Source organism: Thermobia domestica, chromosome 10 (genome assembly GCF_964235325.1).
Source record: "Thermobia domestica chromosome 10, izTheDome1.hap1.1, whole genome shotgun sequence".
NCBI classification, from domain to species: Eukaryota; Metazoa; Arthropoda; class Insecta; order Zygentoma; family Lepismatidae; genus Thermobia; species Thermobia domestica.
Window position 1 is genome coordinate 118,424,754 of NC_137463.1, and position 19,978 is coordinate 118,444,731.

At 35.0% G+C, this 19,978-nt stretch overlaps 1 protein-coding gene and 1 long non-coding RNA gene across 7 annotated transcripts in view; one reads left to right on the forward strand and one right to left on the reverse strand.

Moving 5' to 3' along the window:
- LOC145662678 (uncharacterized) overlaps positions 1-19,978 on the forward strand; it is a 481,436-nt gene that overhangs the window by 344,983 nt on the left and 116,475 nt on the right. For all 6 annotated transcript variants that reach the window (XM_081728499.1, XM_081728500.1, XM_081728495.1 and 3 more), the window contains one exon: positions 3,235-3,471. In XM_081728499.1, coding sequence (XP_081584625.1) covers positions 3,235-3,471 — 237 coding nt within the window. The remainder of the gene's footprint in view (positions 1-3,234; positions 3,472-19,978) is intronic.
- The window catches only part of LOC145662679 (uncharacterized), a 199,594-nt gene that overhangs the window by 29,834 nt on the left and 149,782 nt on the right, over positions 1-19,978 (reverse strand). The gene's annotated exons all lie outside the window — the stretch shown is intronic.

Here is a 19,978-nt window from a genome sequence, read left to right on the forward strand (position 1 = left end):
TTACATTAACAATCTTTTATACGTTTTTCCTAATATTATACTTTTGAATTAATTTCTATGAATACATTGACTCTATCAAGGGGAAAACTAATTAAACATTTAGAGTAGCTCCTTTGTCTATGATTCTAATATAATTAAAAATTTCATGTTAAAATGATACGGAGCATAAGTTTAGATTGAATATGTTTATGGTATAAGAAAGAAATCAGAAAGAGGTAGGGGCGCCCGAAGAAAATTTTCTAGGGAGGGGCATCTTCATAGTTGCTGTATCATGTCTGGTATATCTGGTGTTTAATATGCGTGGTTTGCTATATTAAGTATACATTTTCGTGAGCCAGGGAGCGATCCCTGCCTTCCCATCGGGCGCACATGGAAATAAGGTGTTCACCACTTAAGGATATCAAAGAAATCTAAAAACACGGTGTATTTGAAGTAATTATTTCACAAGTTATAAATCTCTCGCAGGACTTAACAGTTCGTCTAGTTATAAGGGATTATTTCAGATTGCTATACGACAAGCTTTTATGTATAAGTCAAAACAAGAGAGGAAGGCAAATTAAGCAATTAGTTTACGTTTTAGTAGCTTACAATAGGGGGGGAAGGTAGTTTAAAGAGTTTGTTTACCTTTTGGATTGTTTAGAGTGAACTGCATTGAAATTGGTGGGATTGGTTGAGAATAGCCAATCAGATGTAAGGGATCTCAAAAGCTGTCTTTTATCATTGACATTTTTTTTCATTTTATTCATAGTGTCTTAGGAAGTCTAAAAAGTAGATAGTTGGCGAAACTGTTACACGTTTAAGTTTTTCAAAATAAAATATATTAGGCCTACTGTGCTTAGTGAGTAATTAGATTTGAATCAAATTAAGTACAGAAAACAGAACTTTTGAAGAAAGGGGATATTACAAGTGGATTTTCAATAATTACATAAGAATATACTTTTCATGGAAATATCCCTGTTGTCTCGTTAAGTTATTTGATTTTTTTATGTCAAATCTAACTCAAAATTAAAATAAGTTTTATTTGCACTCACAGTAGAGGAAAAATATATTTGACGAACAGTATCACTGGCACGTACATATTTCGTACCAAGGTTGTTCGGGCCCTAATAACGCCAGAGGCAAACATATTTTACGAGATGGAATCATATCATCTTCCATCATCTCAATGTAAATGAATCGGTCGCTCATAGGACAGATAACAGTTCCTGTCGCTAATAGGAGTGTCGCTTCTAGGACTAATTCCTAATTTTGTGATATAGAATTACTCTAATTGTAATCATATTCTACTTTTACTTGTACTAACTGGTCGAATATTGACACATTGGTGTGCAAACCTTAAGGACGGAAGTAAGTGTGCTGTGTCAGTCCCAGGTGGTAGAATGCGTTAGTGCTACTTGAACCATACACAGAAAGTAGTGCTACAGTACGACAGAGGAATCAACAGGAAGAAACATATGATTAGAAAAACTAAAATTGGATTTTTAAATGGGACTTTTATGCAGAGGAAATAATTTACACTGAAAGCACTGTGGCTCATGATGCGCCCCTAATATTACAGAAGTAAAATGTTCTTTAAAAGTATTGTGATCACCACGGATAGCGATGTATCCCTGCAGTATGCTGCTCATAAAGTGGTACTGAGTTGTTTTTGTATGGTACAGAGTTCAATTACTTCACCAGCACTGATGACAAAACTGTTGGATGGTCCTTGGTGTATCCGGACATATTTCAAGATGTCTTCCCATAGCATCCCAAATATACTCTCAAGATGAAATTCAAGTCGAAGGAATATGCAGGTTAGTCTACTTACCGAATATCCTCTTGTTTCAAGAGCTCCGCCTCCCATGCTGTTCAATGCGGTTGCGCATTATTATCTATAAAGAAGAATTGGATCAGAACTGCACCTCTGAAAAGACGCACGTCAGAATAACGTTGACTGATGAGTGTAGCGCGTTCAAAAATTGGGAGATCGGTATGCACATGTAACATTTTTTTCTTCTTACAGAAGAACATCACACCACCAAAATGATCATGTTCGACAATGGTCCTGCGTTCATTGTGCATTATCACATCTCTCCAGATGAGTGTACGTTCTGAATCTCCTCTCATCAAAGAAGAAAACACGACTCCACTTCTTCTAGTCCAGTCCTTCTGCTCTTGACACCACCTCATCAGTGCCGTCGATGGTCTGGTTTCAACGGAATATAACGTAGTGGACATCGGATAAAGATACTATCCTATGTAAGATTGGGCGGCTTCCAGTCCTCTTAGATGCATTTGCAATTGCATCCGCTGTTTGATGTCAGTCCCTTCTTATCTGTTTCACAATATAGTGGTCGCTCTCTCTTGTAATTTACCATGATAAACCCTTACCTCTCCTTCGCACAGCATTGCCTGTGATTCGGAATGCTCCTTATTCATGTGAAACAATGCTATGGCCAATATGAAACTCCTGGTCTACCTAGTGACACTTTGTCCTTTCAGTTTCCCGACAATTGTTCACCATGTGAAGTTCCCCATATGTTGTATCTGGGTCATGTTGTTGTGAGTAACACCACCACAATGTACCTATAAAGTTCTAATTCACACACTGTCTCGTCCCTTTATCTGCTCGGTAATGGAACTATTCAGCACTACATGCACGTCATCGTCATGCTACGTAATATCTTGCTCTTTGTGCATGTGTGACAGAACTCTAGCAACATGCTGCAGTGTTTTCATTAATTTACATCGTCTATGCAATATTTGAAGTTACTTTATTCATCTTGTCCATAAGTTTTGCAGCAGTGTAGTTTCACATCAATATCAATTGGCACAGGAAGTACTTTAACATTTGTGTAGTTTAGTCCTATTTTAATCAAATATTCCTAGTTGAGATGTCAATATTACACTTTGGTAATTAATACAGCCTCCTCTTCACAAGAAATTATACATTTTTCTAAGTCACATTCCTCGATAAGCCAAATTAAGACCCTTCCCAAATTCATAGCTCATATAAAATATGTCTATATGCATTAGATTAATTGGAAACTGCGCAAAGTGCTACTGGAAGTATATCAGACGAAAGAAAGATTTGGTATTGCACAGTTGCATAGTATCCTGCCAATGAGTATCGAAATTAAATTTGGCTGACTATAAGGAATGACCTATGCGAAAGCGTATTGATTTGGAAAACTACCTAAGAATTATGTCCGAGTTGGATTAGTAATAGTATTTTTTTCTTTTCCTCAATAGGTACTTTGCTGATGCCTTAACAGGAAATGAAGCGCCTCCGAATACTCCGGCATCCGCACCTGATTCCACCGTCAGTCCAAGTCACGTAAACAAAGCTGGGGTAACTAGAATCCCACCACATCCCGTCAGCTCACAGCCGCCGACCAGCGTCAATAGTCATGTCGTCATAACCAGTGGGAACCACTCGTACAACAAAAATGGTACCAATCAAGATGGAGGCACGTACACCACAAGCACGTGAGTAACATTAAGTACCATCAAATTGCTGTAATGTTTCGATTGCATTTGTATAATGCAATTTAGAAATGCTAACTTGAAATATTAATGTTGACCCTATTGCCGTTATTTTGAACATTTGGGTACGGAAACGTGTAGGGTAAGTGTGATTTTGATATGGAAAAGATGTAGGTTGGAAAATTCTACACTGTTAGCGTTTAACGAAAAAAAATGTCCAAAGATGAAACCTATACCAATTGATAAATCTTCAGTGAAAAAAAGATGCAGGTGAGCAAGGGCCCAACCGGATCCACCCCAAAATTTTGTAACTCAACATATACTTATACATATCCTTAATAGAACTATACTCGTTTAGCAGAGAAATTATGAATGTAGCATAAAGATTTGATCTTACTTTTCATCTGTACTCCTTTTCTTATAAAAATAATCTAGTTCTATTATTTTGTCTGAGAATATAGGTGACAGCAATTAGCAATTATTTGCTTGTTTTCGGATGTAGAATTACACGGTTCAATACTGCATAGACGTAATGCTTGTAGTATTAGAGCCTCTCAAACTTTGGACCCCTCTCAGCAAACATTTCTGAGTTCGGTTTGAAAGCTCATGCGTACTTTCGAGAAAATGAAAAAAAGATCTAATTTGTAAACTTAAAAATTGATGTTCTACAAGAACCATGCTCTTATTGAGAGTAAACTGTTACTAAAATATGCACTTATTTAGCTCTTCGTTGTAATACTAGTACGTATTATGGTTAATAAGTCATAGCCTAAAATTGACAATAAGTCTTAAATTTTGATTTCCATCAAGCTAAAATATTGTCCAAATAGAAGACATATAAATTAGTCGGTAGATCATATCGAGTTGAACAATACAACATGTTTGAAGGAAGTTCTCATGTATAGTTCTCGAGAACTTCGAAAGAAAATAACTTTTCTGACTTTAAAAAAAAATGTGTTGTTCGTTGCGAATAGTGTTTGATAGCTTTTATTTTACTGGAAGAAATTATTTATTTACGTATTGTAAATGTACTAAAACCACATTACTAACTTGAAAATTGTTGCTTCGTCTTTTGCTACCTGTGTCACACATAGTACATGAAGTAGTAACTGCTTTCAAGACTGCCAATATTGCTGCTACTAATTGTATTGTGTTCTTGTCAATTTTAGGGTTCAATGCACAAGTTACTTTCTTAATAGACACTGAAGCAATATAATAGTATAATGAATAATTAAGGAGTCTGGGTTACCAAAACTTCATTATATGTTTACCAAAACTCCATAACATATTTACCAAAACTCCATTTTATATATATATAGCAAACCCCCATTATATATTTATCTAAACTTCATTATATATAGAGCTCCCTCGTGGCTAAGCAGTTAACGTACGCGCCTTTGGCGTGGAAGACACGGGTTCAATTACCAGCGGGAGCTCATGTGGTTCGGATTCCACGTTAATCAGTAGGTCCCGTCTCATAGCCTCGCTGCTGGAAGGGACATTAAACTCAAAATCAACTAAACTCCATTATATATATTTACCAAAACTCATAACATATTTACCAAAAATTCATTGTATATATTTTGCAAACTCATAACATATTTACCAAAAATTCATTATATATATTTACTAAAACTCCATATTTAGCAAAACTGCATTACATATTTACTAAACTTCGATTGTATATTTACCAAAGCTCCATTATAAATTTACCGAAACACAATTATATATTTACCAAAACTTCATTATATATTATCCAAAACTCCATATATATTGATCAAAACTCCATTATATATTTAGCAAAATTTTGTCACATATTCAACAAAGCTCCACTGTGTATTTACCAAAACTGCATTATATATCTACCAAAACTCCATCACATATTTATTTAAACTCCGTCACATATTTACCAAAACTCCATTATATATTTACCAAAACTCCAATGTATATTTCCCAAAACTCCATTATATCTTTAACAAAACATCAATATATATTTACCAAAATTCCATTAGATATTTACCAAAATATCATTGTATATGTTTACCAAAACTACATTATATATTAAGTCCATAACACATTTACCAAAACTTCATTACATATTTATGAAAACTTCATTATATATATTTGCCAAAACTCCATTATATATTTACCTAAACTACATTATATATTTACCAGAACTCTATAACATATTTACCAAAACTCCATTATATATATATTTACGAAAACTCCATTACATATTTACCAAAACTCCATAACATATTTACCAAAACTCCATTATATATTTACCAAATTCCATTATGTATTCGCCAAACTCTATTATATATTTATCAAAAGCCCATTTCCTATTTACCAAAACTCCATTACATATTCACCAAACTCCATTATATATTTATCAAAACTCTATTATTTACCAAACCTCTATTGCAGATTCACTAAACTATATTATATATGTACCACAACTCCATTACATATTTACCAAAACCCCATTCCATATTCACCAAAATCTATCATATACTTATCAAAACTCCATTACCTATTAACCAAAGTCCATTTCATATTACCAAACTATGATATATTTATAAAAACTCCATTATATATTTACCAAAACTTCATTACATTTTACCAAAACTGCTTTGTATATTTACCAAAAGTCCATTATATATTTACCAAAAGTCTATTACATATTCACCAAAACTCCAATACATATTTAGTAAAACTCCATTACATATTTTCCGAAACTCCATTACATATTAACCAAAACGCCATTATATATTTACTTTGTCTGTCTTTCAATCCGGGAGGCAAAGAAAAAATTAATAACTAATTGATGCATCACCGCCAAGTTTGGTCAGAATGTAGTGGGCCAAAGGTTAGGAATCGAATTCGTTGATGGAGGCAATATCAAATTCGGAACTAGTCGGAATTAATCATTTCCGGTTTTTTTACGCTAATCATTAAAGAGCAATGAACGGTAATAGATAGAGAAAAGCTGTTTTCTTCTATCAATTAAGTACCCCAAGAATACGTTCCATTTGTAACCTAAACTCTCTATTAAAATCGGGAGTGTCAGAAAATCACTTCCGGTTTTAACGTTGATCATTATAGAAAAGTAGTTTTGTGGAATCAATTAAGAATCCCAAGAATATAATCCACATTTACTCCAATCTCTTTATTAAAACCGGAAGTGGTAGAAAATCAACCACTTCTGATTTTAACGGTGATCACCATAGAATAAAACCCATAATAGATAGCGAGAAGAGGTTTGCTGTAAATAATTGAGAGTCTAAAAATATACTCCATCTCCTTATAATCTCTACTAAAACCAAAAATGGTAGAAGTAAACTACTTCCAGTTTTACCATTAATTACTTTAGAGTAAAGTCGTAAAATATAGCGAGAAGCTGCTTTTTATAATCAATTAAGGGTTCCAAACCGCTCTACTGAAACTGGATGTGTTATAAATATATTACCACTTTCGGTTTCAATAGTAATTGAGAAAATACTCCCAATACAAAACAAACTCCTTTACATGGTGTACACGTGACAGTTCTACTTCTTTGTTTATATAAATACTTTCCTATATGAAAACATGATTCGTGAAACTTCCTGAAGATATTAGCTTAATATCTTAAGTACTCGTACATTTCATGATAAGAATTCTCCTATAACAAAAATTTCAGAAAAAAAATGTAAAGATCAATGAACAGGGTGGTAAATATCAGTATTATGTTATCAAACGCAAGCATATATATTCAATGACATGCATTTTTGTTGAAAATAGAATATTTTGTATATTTTTCACTCAGTTTTTTTTTAAATACTTAATATCCGGATTTATGAGTACTTCAATTTAAATTAAACATTTTCCAGTAATTGATAACGGTATTTGTGCCAGATTTATGCATGTAAATAAAAACTTCGTTTCTCACGATTCACTATACGTAACGCTAGTCTGCTGTGTGTTGTCAAGATTGTAGATCTAAAGCGAGCAGCTCTTGGGTGAATACCTGAATGATATTCTTAATTTTATATTCAAAACATTTTATAGGATCTGCATGAAATTCGGTCTGAAAATACGTTTCTGGGTATGATAAAGTAACTTAGCTACGTCTTGAGGGTAGTATGGAGATATCATCATCATCATCATCCTCATCATAAGAATTCTGCTATTATTGGCAGGTCACTTGCTGCAACTGAGAACCTTCCGCTAACCTTTTTATCTTCACGTACGATTTTTCTGTTTTGACATCTTCCATAAATTGTAGTCCCCTTCGTCCTCTCCCTCTCTTTCCTTTCACGGCTCTCTAGCATGTCCTCATGATACAGTTCCTTCTTAGCCAATGTTCCAACCAGTTTCTCTTCCTCTTTTTAATAATATCTAAAATTGTTCTTTTTTTATCCACCATTTATAACACTCTCTCATTCGTTTTCCGCTCGACCCAGCTAATTCTCTCCAATCTTCTCCACATCCGCATATCGAAAACTTTCAGTCGATTTTCATCATTTTTGCGTAGTGTCCATGTTTCTGACTCATACAGTACAATATTCCATACAAAGCGTTTTACTATGAGTCTTTTTTTTTTTTTTTTTTTTTTTTGAACTCTTTATTGAAGGTTCCACAAAATAGTATTTTCTTGCTCCTAAAGATTTCTTTCTTCATTCCTATCCCTACTTTTATTTCACGTTCACATTTCATATCATCTATATATATAAAAGAGAACGTACAATTTTTTGTCCGCTCATCACGCTAATACGGCTGAACCAATTTCTTTCATTTTTGGGGGGTTGTTAGGATTTGGACCCTAGATGGTTTTTATCATATCACTTTAATTTTTAATTACCAGTGTCTTGAGATAATTGACCATTCAGGTGTCCACAAATCCTTTGTTATTAGTTCATCATAGGTAAAAATAAACGTATTTATATGCAACCCGCATGATCTTATCACTCGGCGGGTTAACATAAATGACAGGCGATATACAGCGGAAAATAGCTTGAATCTTCTGTTTAAAATTTTTTAATTGATTTGCTTATTTTTACAGACACTTTTACAATATGCCAGCACCGGGATGACCGCAGCGAAGCGGGGCGGGTTAACATAAATGACAGGCGATATAATGTTAAGATTTACTGCAATCTTCTATGGTTTTTATCATATCACTTGAAAGCGAAAAAGTAAAAATTATCTAAGTAACAAAGTTTATTGCGTTCCGGGGTGACCGCAGCGAAGCGGGGTGAACGCTGCTAGTTACTAATAATACTAGCCAGGTGAAAACTTGTCACTATTTTCTTCTCTGCTGCTTCTATATTTGATACCGACCTCTTCGTTGCAATCATCATGGCTTTTGTCTTTCTAACATTTATTTTCATCCCATATTCTTCACAACCCTTCCTCAAATTTTCTAATAACGTTGTTTCTCACTTTCTAATAATGTGCTGATATTAGGTTGGTCAAATAAAATGTCCGCTCCAGATGCGTCATTTCTCCATCTGCAACCACATACTATTGCCATAACTCACTCAATGATTGAATTACGTGGTGAAAGAAATCTGAAATAAGCGATGCGAATAATTTGTCAACCGCACGTTACACCACCCGACCTTCACTCACAAGAAAGGACCGAGATGCAGAGAGAGATGGTAGTCGGTAGGAGAAATGTTAGAAAAATATGGTACGATGGGAACAGTTTCATACTGTGGATCAGGGCAGTCTGCAACGTTCCTTGAGCAATTTGTGTGTGTGTGCATTGTCGTGCAACAAGAGGACACTTTGTCTTTTAAACATTTCTGGATTTTCTGGGCAAAGTTGCTATGCATTTCATGGAGTTCAACAGTCTCACTGATTGTTTTGCCTCTACGGAGAAAGCCGTGATGGATCAGTCTCACTATACATCACAATGCCAACAATATCTCGTAGGGGTTTTTCAATCCATTCTGGACACTGATCAAGATGCAAGTACTGTTGTGGTCGTTTACAATTCTCGAATTAAATCTATTGTTCATCAAAACTGAGAATCCGATGTAGGAGACATCGCAGGTTTTCCTTACACTTAGAAAACTACACGCCTCTAGACAGCGATTCTTATTGGTCGATCTCAACTCATGTGGCACCGACAAGTCCAATTTTTTAGTTTACCGACTACACAGGGCCTCCAAGTGCCACTGTTATTGTATATGCTTAACTCGTCTGCAATGGCGTGCCAACTTCTGTGAGAATCCTCTTCCATGATGTTTCTGAGAAGCTCATCCGAATATGTTGATCAGTGTCCACTGAGCACAGTTTGAAATGATGTGACGCCGAAACGAAATGTAACAAATCAACAGCGAATGATGCGTTCATTCGCCATTCCTGGCTCAAATGTACTGTTTTTGTTTATTTATTTTTGCGGCTTAGTGTGCAGAATGTTCCAGTTTAAATTGTTAAAGAAAAATTACTCGCAATGGTTTGTTCTCCATGGTGAACTTTCATATAATCCTATTTAATAACGCTCTACTTCCTTATTGTCTAGACTCCCCAGCTTGTTTGCTAGACAAGTACAGAGCTTTTGACATTAGATCCCTGACCTTAGGCCATCCCTGTCTTGTGTTGCTGAGGTGAAATCCCAACAGATGTCAAAACGCAACGTCCTAATTCAAAATATTTTCGAGGAACGCTTCAATTGTAACTTGAAATCGGTTATAAAGATTTTCAAGAAATTTGATCAAAATTCTTTTTCCGCATGATAAAGGGATTTAGCTAAACTTCGAGTTCGAAAAACTAATTAGCAGTGTCTACGGAAACAAAATTTCTCTCACAGGCGTCTCAATTGCAACTTTAAAAGTTCTCCATGATTTTCTTTTATAAAATCTTGTAAAAAATACTTTCTTCGACATGAAAAAACGGTTTATCTACGTTTTCACTTTGCAAAAAATCTTTAGTACCGTCTGCGGAAACAGTATTTCCCAGGAATGCCTCACCTTTTACTGTAAAACAACTCGTGGATAGATCATTCCATATGGAATCATCAAATTTGAAACTGAAATGTGTCTCATATGTTGTTTTTTTTTTATTTTCTACAAATGTTGTGGTACTCAAACATAGCATACCTGTCAAATTTTACAGCTCTACCTCAAAGGGGACTGCTGTAGGAGCCATTCGAAATTTGGGAGTTTTGTGCAAAAAACATCTAAGTCTTAAAGTACTGAAACCGCTAGATCTCTGGAGATATTGAATCTATTTGAAAATGGTTTTCACTAAAACAATCTTAGAATTTGTAGCATTTAAAACATTATATTAATGGACTTCCTAAATGGGGTAAGCATATGTATTTTACCATCAAAGAGAAGAAAAGAAGAAAAATAATGTCAAAATTATTTCTGGAAAAGGCCCACCTAACATCAATCTCAAATTTTCAAAATAAGTAGCTCTGATATTCAAATTATCTGTCAAAACAAATTATGATAATGTAAGTTGAGGGCGGATTTAGGCACTTTTTGCACAGAGCCCCCAAATTTCCAATGACTGTTTCCATTTTCCATGTTGAAAATGTTTATAATTGTCAAGACTGAGGTTACTGAATAAATGAATTGTGCCAGAAATTTGAAACTTCAAGTACCATTGCTGAAGTGACTCAAATTCTGTTATTAGTTCCAAAATCATGGACAACTATGAAAGCTATTGAAACATTTCAAACAGACTATCTCGTTCGTAAATCCCAGATCAGAAAGGAGCATGGTATTTTAGCCAAATCTGATTCAAAAAAAGGGCATAGTATTCCTGCAAACACTAATTTAGTCCCAGAATCTTACAACAGTGATGAAGTGCCCTGAAATGTTGGATTCAGTGTCAGTGTCAGTAAGCATATGAATTTCACCATCAAAGAGAAAAAATAAGAAAACATAATGGCAACATTTTTCAATTATTTCTGAAAATGGCCCACCTAACATCAACCTAATTTTTTAAAAAATAAGTAGCTCTGATATTCCTGTTTATCACATAAAAATTTTTAGGGTGTTTTTTGATATGTTGAAGGAAAAAATCATTCAAGTCTCATATTATTTAATTTTCTAGTAATACGACTTGCATGGCTAAGTATGTTCCTTTACAATGGTTGATGATTTTTATGAAACAAATTATAAAAAATAAGTAGAAACTTCCTTAAGTGTAATTTTAAAGTTATTTTAAAACAATGTGTGCCTATTATGCAGCCTATTTAGTGCTGTTTGATTTAACAAAAGAAACTCTGAACAATAGTGATCTATCATTATATAATACACAAATAAGATTACATGTTTGGTTAATTGTAAGCAATTTGAAATATTGAACCTAGGATCTCTTATCACCAATTTCAGAGAAGGTCTTCTCAGTAGCTTGAATTTCTTCTTCAGAAATACTGTAATTTCTGTGAGTACCAGTTGAAATACTGAGTACTCCAATACTAATGATGCAGTTTTCGTATGGAATCCAGCATGGGTCAGGTGTTTGTGGCCAGAAAAACATTTTCTTGGGTCCATGGGGATGAAGGAAATTCATATTAGTCACGATGTTCCTGTGAATTCTCAACTATTTTACCAATCAGTCAGTTCTCTTTAGAAATGCATGCAATAAATTGCTCACATGAAAGATTAATGTCTTTCGATTTCGAAAGATTAATGTTTCAAGAGTGAATGTTCTCTTGGAAGAAAATACACGACTCACTTCAAGTTTCAACAGGCTGATGGTTCATAATGATGAATTTAATGCATCCCTTGCAACGTTATGGCTTTTCCAGTCTCTTTTGAAGCATTGGTTGAAGGTTTCCAACATATTCCAGCATAAAAAAGCATTTGGTTATAGTTTAACATTGCTTGTAATTTGACAAAATTCGAAGAAATCGGCAACAGTAACAATACGGTCATCCAGTGGCCTCCGTAAACTAGCATATCTCGCTAGACATTTCAGTGTCTCACCTATGCCATTGCAAACGCTTTTGCCGTGGCTTGTGGCAAAACAGTTCCACCCACAAATGAGTCCAAAGTGACTCATGCAGGCGACGTTGACAAAGTTATATATATATGTATTCTTTATATCGGGCTGCTGACCCATTTCAAAAGTAGATAACGTGTTTATCCGAGGAAAAACATCGTTAACATACTTCAAAAGAATAACTTGGAAAGCATAAAATGTAATTGTATCGTGTTTTAACATATCACTGACATAATATAATGAAACATTTGATAACAGAAGTTACAGTATCTCTTAGGATGTTGCATTTAAAAAGATTAGAATGTCGCACGAGTGCTACTCTTAAACTTTATCTTGAATAATACAGGAGTAGTTTTCAGCAAAATCAACTATAATTAAGCATGATTTGTCATCCAAAGTCACTGTTGTGTGTATTTGAAGTAGTCGCTCTGGGATTTGGCTATGAAGTGATGCTGCGTTCATTTGTAATGTTTTCCTACCAAAATGAAGTCAATGAAGTCATCTGTATCCTTAATCATTGTCTCCGTTTGTGTTCTGTCAGTTTGAACCCATTGGTTGTACTTATATTTTCTGAGTGAGCCAGCTCTTTTAATGCACGAATGAAATATTCGGTTGTTTGAAATGTTTCAATAGTTTTCATAGTCGTCCATGATTTTGTAACTAATTAGAGAATCTGAGTTCCTTCAGCAATGGTACTTGAAGTTTCAAATTTCTGGCACAATTCATTTTTTTCAATCACCTCAATCTTGACAATTATAAACATTTTCAACACGCAAAATTGGAAACAGTCATTGGAAATTTGGGGGTTTGGTGCAAAAAGTGCCTATATCCGCCTTCAATTTACATTGTGTTATAATTTGTTTTTCTTGAACATACCAAAAACCATCCTCCTAATTTTTTATATGTTAAAGAGGAACATCAGAGCTACTTATTTTGAAAATTTGAGGTTGATGTTAGGTGGGCCTTTTTCAGAAATAATTGCCAAATTTTGACATTACTTTTTCTTCTTTTCTCTTTGATGGTAAAATCCATGTGCTTACCCCATTTGGGAAGTTTATTACTACAATGTTTTAAATGCTACAAATTCTAAGATTGTTTTAGTGAAAACCATTTTCAAATAGATTCAATATCTCCAGAGATCTAGCTGTTTCAGTACTTTAAGTCGAAGGCGGACTTAGGTGTTTTTTGCACAAAAGCCTCAAATTTCGAATGGCTCCTGCAGTAATCCCCTTTGAGGTAGAGCTGTAAAATTTGACAGGTGTGCTATGTTTGGATATCACAACATTTGTACAAAATTTGAAGAAAATTTAAAACATATGAGCCACCTTGATTTGTTGATTTCATATGGAATGTCCCGGATAGCATTTAGTATCTTCCCCAAATGTATCGACGGCTCCGGAGTCGGTACTATAACTTATAGTGAGCCATTGTAAACGAAGTCATTTATGCGTATACACACCACCGCTTTACGCGCCTGCTCCCTACGGATGCACTCCTCACTACCACTCGGGACCCTCTGCTGCATTCCTGGCCTTACTCAGTTAGATTGAATTCGTGGCACTGTACTTTTCATGCCCTATGTCCTCATTGTATTCATATTCATCACAATTACAAATAGCAAACCGTAATCACTACCAACCACTTTTGCTTTTGAATTTCCGAAAATTAATCCCGGACTTCTGTGGAAACAATATTATTTGTAGTACTACGCAATTCTTACTTCAAAATAACTCTAATGATGTTAATAAAACTTAGTGAAAATCTATTTTAGAGAACCAGGAGACAATTTGCGTATGTTTCAACTTCATAAAAACTATTTTGGAGCGCCTGTGGGAAATATTTTTCACAGACATCTCAATTATAATTTCGAAACGGCGCTAATGATTGGTGACTATCAATTTTTTTTTAACTTAAACGCAATCTACCTAAGTTTTAATTTTCTGAAAACGAATTATTGCATCTGAATAAATAATAGCTTCGGTGGACGTGGCAATTGTAATTTCAAAACGACTGACGATTTTGATGTTTGCTGAAAACACGCTTTTCAATACGAGAAAGCGCAAGTTCTGACTATAGAAATCGATCTTCTGATATAGGCCTAAGATAAGCAAGAGTGAAAAACACGAAATCCTTATTTCTGCTGTCCCATTAGTAACTACTGTAGTAATGAGAATCTATTCAATGTTGTCACTGAATGTTCAGCAATATTCTCTCGCAGTTGGTAAAGCTACTCTGTCGTACAATAATGACGATATATGATATTTCACGTTTAACTTAGTTTCAATATACAAGTACTGCTCACTTGATTCTCAAATTGTTTCTTGTTATTTCAGAAAGTATTAATTGTAGCTCCAAAATAATACTCAAGTTCTGATTTGCAGACTTCAGCTCATATAATTTTTACTCAGGGTTAAAAGATGATCTGAAAAGGTAGGGGAACGCATGACGTCACACCGTTCCCCTTGCCTATCTTGAACATTTTTTTTAAGAAGTGAGGAGACGCCATAGATATTTTATGGAAGTAGGAGGGCGATGTCGACGCGGAGGATGAAATGCGTTCACTCTCACTTTTACCCCTGTTTTTACTCCAATCCGAGGAAGGTATGACCTTTGAAAACATGGAAACAGATCTTACCTTCACAATCATATTGCGAACATACGGCTGAATAATTTCTAAGACTAGTATCAGTATGGACATCAAAACTAACCTTCATGTCTGGAACCTTTAGCAAAATGTCACACAATGCTTCTTTCAATTTTGCTAACGCATAATCATAACTGGGTGTCAATTTAAGATGTATTTTAGCTTAACGTAATTCCTGTAAAGGAATAGTCAATTCTGCATAATGATATACTTACTACACAAAGCTTACTGTAGAAAGAAAAATGAACACATACAATTGGTTTTTCGGTTTTGATATATTTTTAATAGCTTCAATTCTCTCTTCATCTACTGAAATGTTTCCGTCTTAAAATTGAAGCTTTAAAGATTTTATTTTAATTTGGAACCAAGTTGTTTTGTTCGGAGATATTGTCCAGCCCATTTTCTTCATCATCATCACTTTCTTTTTCTAAGCCTTTTTGCCAAATAGCTGTGGTTGGCTTTTCGAATTGCTGTCCTCTATCTGTTTCTATCGTGTGTCACATCCACTGTGACCACACTACCATATCGTTCTTTACACAATTTTCCCACTTCTTCTTTGGCCGCCCTCGAGCTCGCTTCCCATTTAGTACTATGGCATCCATTCGATGAGTTACGCATTGCGAAGGTCTTCTTCTTACATACCCAAACCAATTCAGTCTACTTTCATGCAGTTTTTCTACGACTGGTCTAATCTTTACCGTTCTCTAGATCACTTCTTCTTCATTCTGTCCTTCAGGGTCACTCCATATATCCACCGCAACATTTTTATTTCCACAACGTGCAACTCATGTTCCTCCATTTTTTCATCGTCCAACATACCATTGTGTGTAATATGACTGGTTTCATTACAGTTTTGTAATCTTTTCCTTTCAGGCATATTCGTACCTTACGGTCACATAATACTCCTGCTGCTTCTTTGCATTTTGTCCAACCGCTGCTAATTCTGCTGTTCACATCATCTTCTAATCCTGCTTTTTCCTGCAGTATTGATCTCAAGCATTTGAATTTACCAGTCATTACCACCTCTTCCTCGTCCAGCTGTATTCTCGATTATACTTTTCCTGAAATGACAATGTAAATATTCTGTCTTGGTTTTACTAATTCCAGGCCTTTTACTCTTCAATACTTCAGTCCAAGCATCTAATTTCTCTTGTAGTGCTGCCTTGCTTTCACACATCAGCACGATGTCCGCAAATGGCAACTTCCAAAGTGCTAACTCTTGGATATCCTTTGTAGGCTTTTTCATCACAACTGCTAAAAGAGTATGGGCTAAATCCCTAATAACATTTCTCTTTAATTATGAACTCTTCTGTTTCTGTTATTCTGGATGCAGTCTTCACTCTTGTACTACATCCATCATATATATCTTCAATTATACTGATATACGTATTCGGAACACACTTCTTCAGTGTCCACCAAATAAGACTCCTTGCGCTCTATCATACGCTTTCCCTAAGTCGGTAAAAGCCGTATGAAGGTCCTTCTGGTATTCTCTATACTTATTCATTAACATCCTAAGTTCAAATATTGCATCTGTTGTCGACCGTCCTGGCATGAAACCAAATTGGTTCCCTGTTATTTCGGTATCTTCTCACAATCTTGCTTCTATCACTCTCTTCTAGAGCTTCATTGCATGGCTCATGAGATTACTTCCCTGTAGTTGCCACAGTCTTGCATGTATCCTTTGTTTTTCAAAACCAGTACAACGGCTTTTTCATTTTTTTGGTATATTCCTATTTCCAAGATCCTATTAAAATGTCTGATAAACCACTGTACTCCTTTTTTACCTAAACTTTTCCATGCTTCGATAGGGATATTATCCGATCCTGAAGCTTTACCATTTTTCATCTTTTTCATGGCATTTTCTATCTCTACCATGGTCACAGGCCCAACCAGTCTCTGATTCGTGGGTAGTTTTTCGCATGTTCCACTAGGTTTTCTTCATTGAGGAGTTTCTGAAAATACTCCTTTCAACTCTTCTGTGTCTTCTCCTTACTTGTCAGAACCTCATTGTTTTCATCCTTGAAGCAGCCCACATGCGAAATATCTTTATTTCGCTCTTTTATCTTCGAAAGCTTGTATACCATCTTTTCTCTCCCTCTTTTTTTCCAGATTGTTGTACAACTAATCATAAACCTTGCCTTCTGCTACACTAATTGTTTTGTTGGCGTTCTTTTTCATTTCCTTGTAATTCTTCAGATCTTGTTAATTGCAAGAATTCTGCCACTTTTAGTATCGTTCCTCCTCCTTCGTACTGTTTGAACTTTTTTACTCCAGCCCTACGTTTCCTTATTAATGATACCTCTTCGTTTTGTTTCACAACTTTTCTTCCTGTTTCCTTTATTCTACTGATACTTTGGTCCACTCCTCTTCCACGTGCGTGAATTTTTCTTTATTTGCAGTACTTGTGATGTGGTAATTTCCTTCCGAATCTTTTTAGCACTTGTCCTACTAAGATTTCAGCACTTCATTTGAACAGGAAAATTTTATATCGTCTTCTTTCTACTTTGTCTTTGATCCATATATCGACTACTACGAGTCGGTGTTGCTCCGTTATACTCTCAGCTGGAATCACTTTGTAATCCTCTGGATCATGTACGTTTTGTCTCCTTCATAAGATAAAGCGATCTGAAGTCTTAAGGTGTCACTCTTACATGCAATATGGTGTTCTATTTTTTAAAAAAATCTTCTAGCAACTTCTTATGTGTTTTAATAGTTTTTATAAAAACGAGCGATCATCAAAAATACCTTAAAATTCTCCTCAATACGTCCATCCAAGATTTTACGACGTGTTATCCAAAATATTCGGGACTGCCATCTGGTGAAAAATGTACTCTTGGACTAATGACCGCCATCACCCTCGAAATAGTTCCCTTCCGCACGAAGACACCGGTCTCTGCGATTTTGCCATTGGCCAAACGAATCCTGGAAGTCCTGTTGTTTGAGGGTGATTAGCACCGCCAGCGATGCTTCTTGAATCCTCTCAAGTGTGTCGAACCGACGGCCTTTCAACTTGCTTTTCAGTTTTGGGAATAGCGCGAAGTCACAGGGTGCCAAATCCGGCGAGTATCTTCTGTACCTTCTGATCAGCAGTCAAGATCCTTTGCTCAAATTTTGTGGCGACACGATGCATGCATAAAATCGTTACACACCACACAAGAGTATCATGAAAAGCACTGTGGAAATTCAACCCATCAACCCAGCTATATGAAGCTCTGCACTCTCACTCATCAGATATACTAGTCTTGCCACATACCGGTGCACAGCTCTACTACTACTACTTTCCAGATCGCAGCACCAGTTCCAAAAATTCTGGATAACACCTCGTAGATCTCAAACTATTTATACATATAGGAGTGTACTCATTTACAAGGGGACTCGAAGAAGTCGATATACCCTACTTTTTATAACAAAGGAGGTGATATTGTGCTTACATTTGAAAATTTAAACTGGAAAAAAGGTTTTCTTAAAGCAATTTTTGAAAATAGTGTTATTACCAATACTACCAATTTAGGCGAGGAAAAATATTGAACTAAGATTTTTGGTCTACTTTCCCATATGTAACCGCTAGACATTTACTTTATCTTTATCCTACTAGAGAACAAGGAGAGGCTTATGGAGAGTAATCTAGTTTCTCAACAATCCCATCTTGTTCAAATTTTTCAATTTTCAATTTATGATTAGGTAATGGATATGATTGCAAACGAACAGGTTTTATATTAATTAACTCAATTTTGTATTCAAAATTACAATTTTGAACTTATTACATACTGATATGATTCTACTAGCTGGTTTACATATGACTGAAAGGTGCTATCAATAATTAGATACTGATATGATTCTACTAGTTGGTTTACATATGACTGAAAGAGCTATCAATATTAAATAGCTAGTTAATGAGAATTCTCATAATTACCTTTTATTTTTACTTCGGTGTTGGAAGGTTTAGGAATTTGTAGAACATAACTACTCACATAGATTTTATATTCAAGTCTCTTGGTCCTACATTATCGATCTGTACATAAGTGGACGCCAAATTCAGACTTACTTGTTGCAGGTTCCCAGAGTTTAGTACAAAGACCAACAAATAGTTTGCGTGTGTTAATTGTGGCCTTTTTACATTAGCCCTGGAAGTATAAAAGAAGGGGCGAGAAGGTGATTGTTCTTCATTTGTTTTTGTTTTATTTTAACTTAAACCTCCCTAACTGAATCCGATAAATACCAGGAGCAATGCCTGTTTCCGCACCGAATATTTAAAGAAGAGTTGCTAAGCAATAAATCGAATTCTGTAGATCGAATTAGGTAAAACAATTCAAAGAATTGCTGAAAACCAAGTTTGAAATATAATCTAACTCTTGACGTCACAGCAACTTACTGGTTAATATATTCAACCATTTGTAAACCAACTTTCACTTCCTTAATGTGGCATTTATACAGCGAGTTCCGAAAATATTGTTCACTTACGAACAAGACTTACTCCCAGAATCGATTATACACTGGACCTTTTCCTTTTTATATACACACATAAAAAATTAAGTTTCTGTTCATTAAATTGACAGTTGATGAAGTGGAGATAGATGTTTCCAAAATACCGGTGCTTTCTTCTGTAACATTATATTTTAAATTTTTACTACCTTTACTCCATACAAGATTTTTATAAGGTTCAGATAACAATGTTGAGATTTATTTTTATTTACAGTAACATTTTTATTTGTTTGTTTGCTTTTTCTAATCCTTTAGAAATATTACCTTGTTGAGACAGTGTCTTTTTCCCTAACTGAACCTACAGCATTTCGAAATTAATAATAATTTTTATGATATCTAAATTAAGAATCAATCAGTGATACTGCTACATCTTACTGTTCAACACTATCAGAGAAATCTTGACTAACTTGAATTTTATGAACAGCTGGAGTTACTATA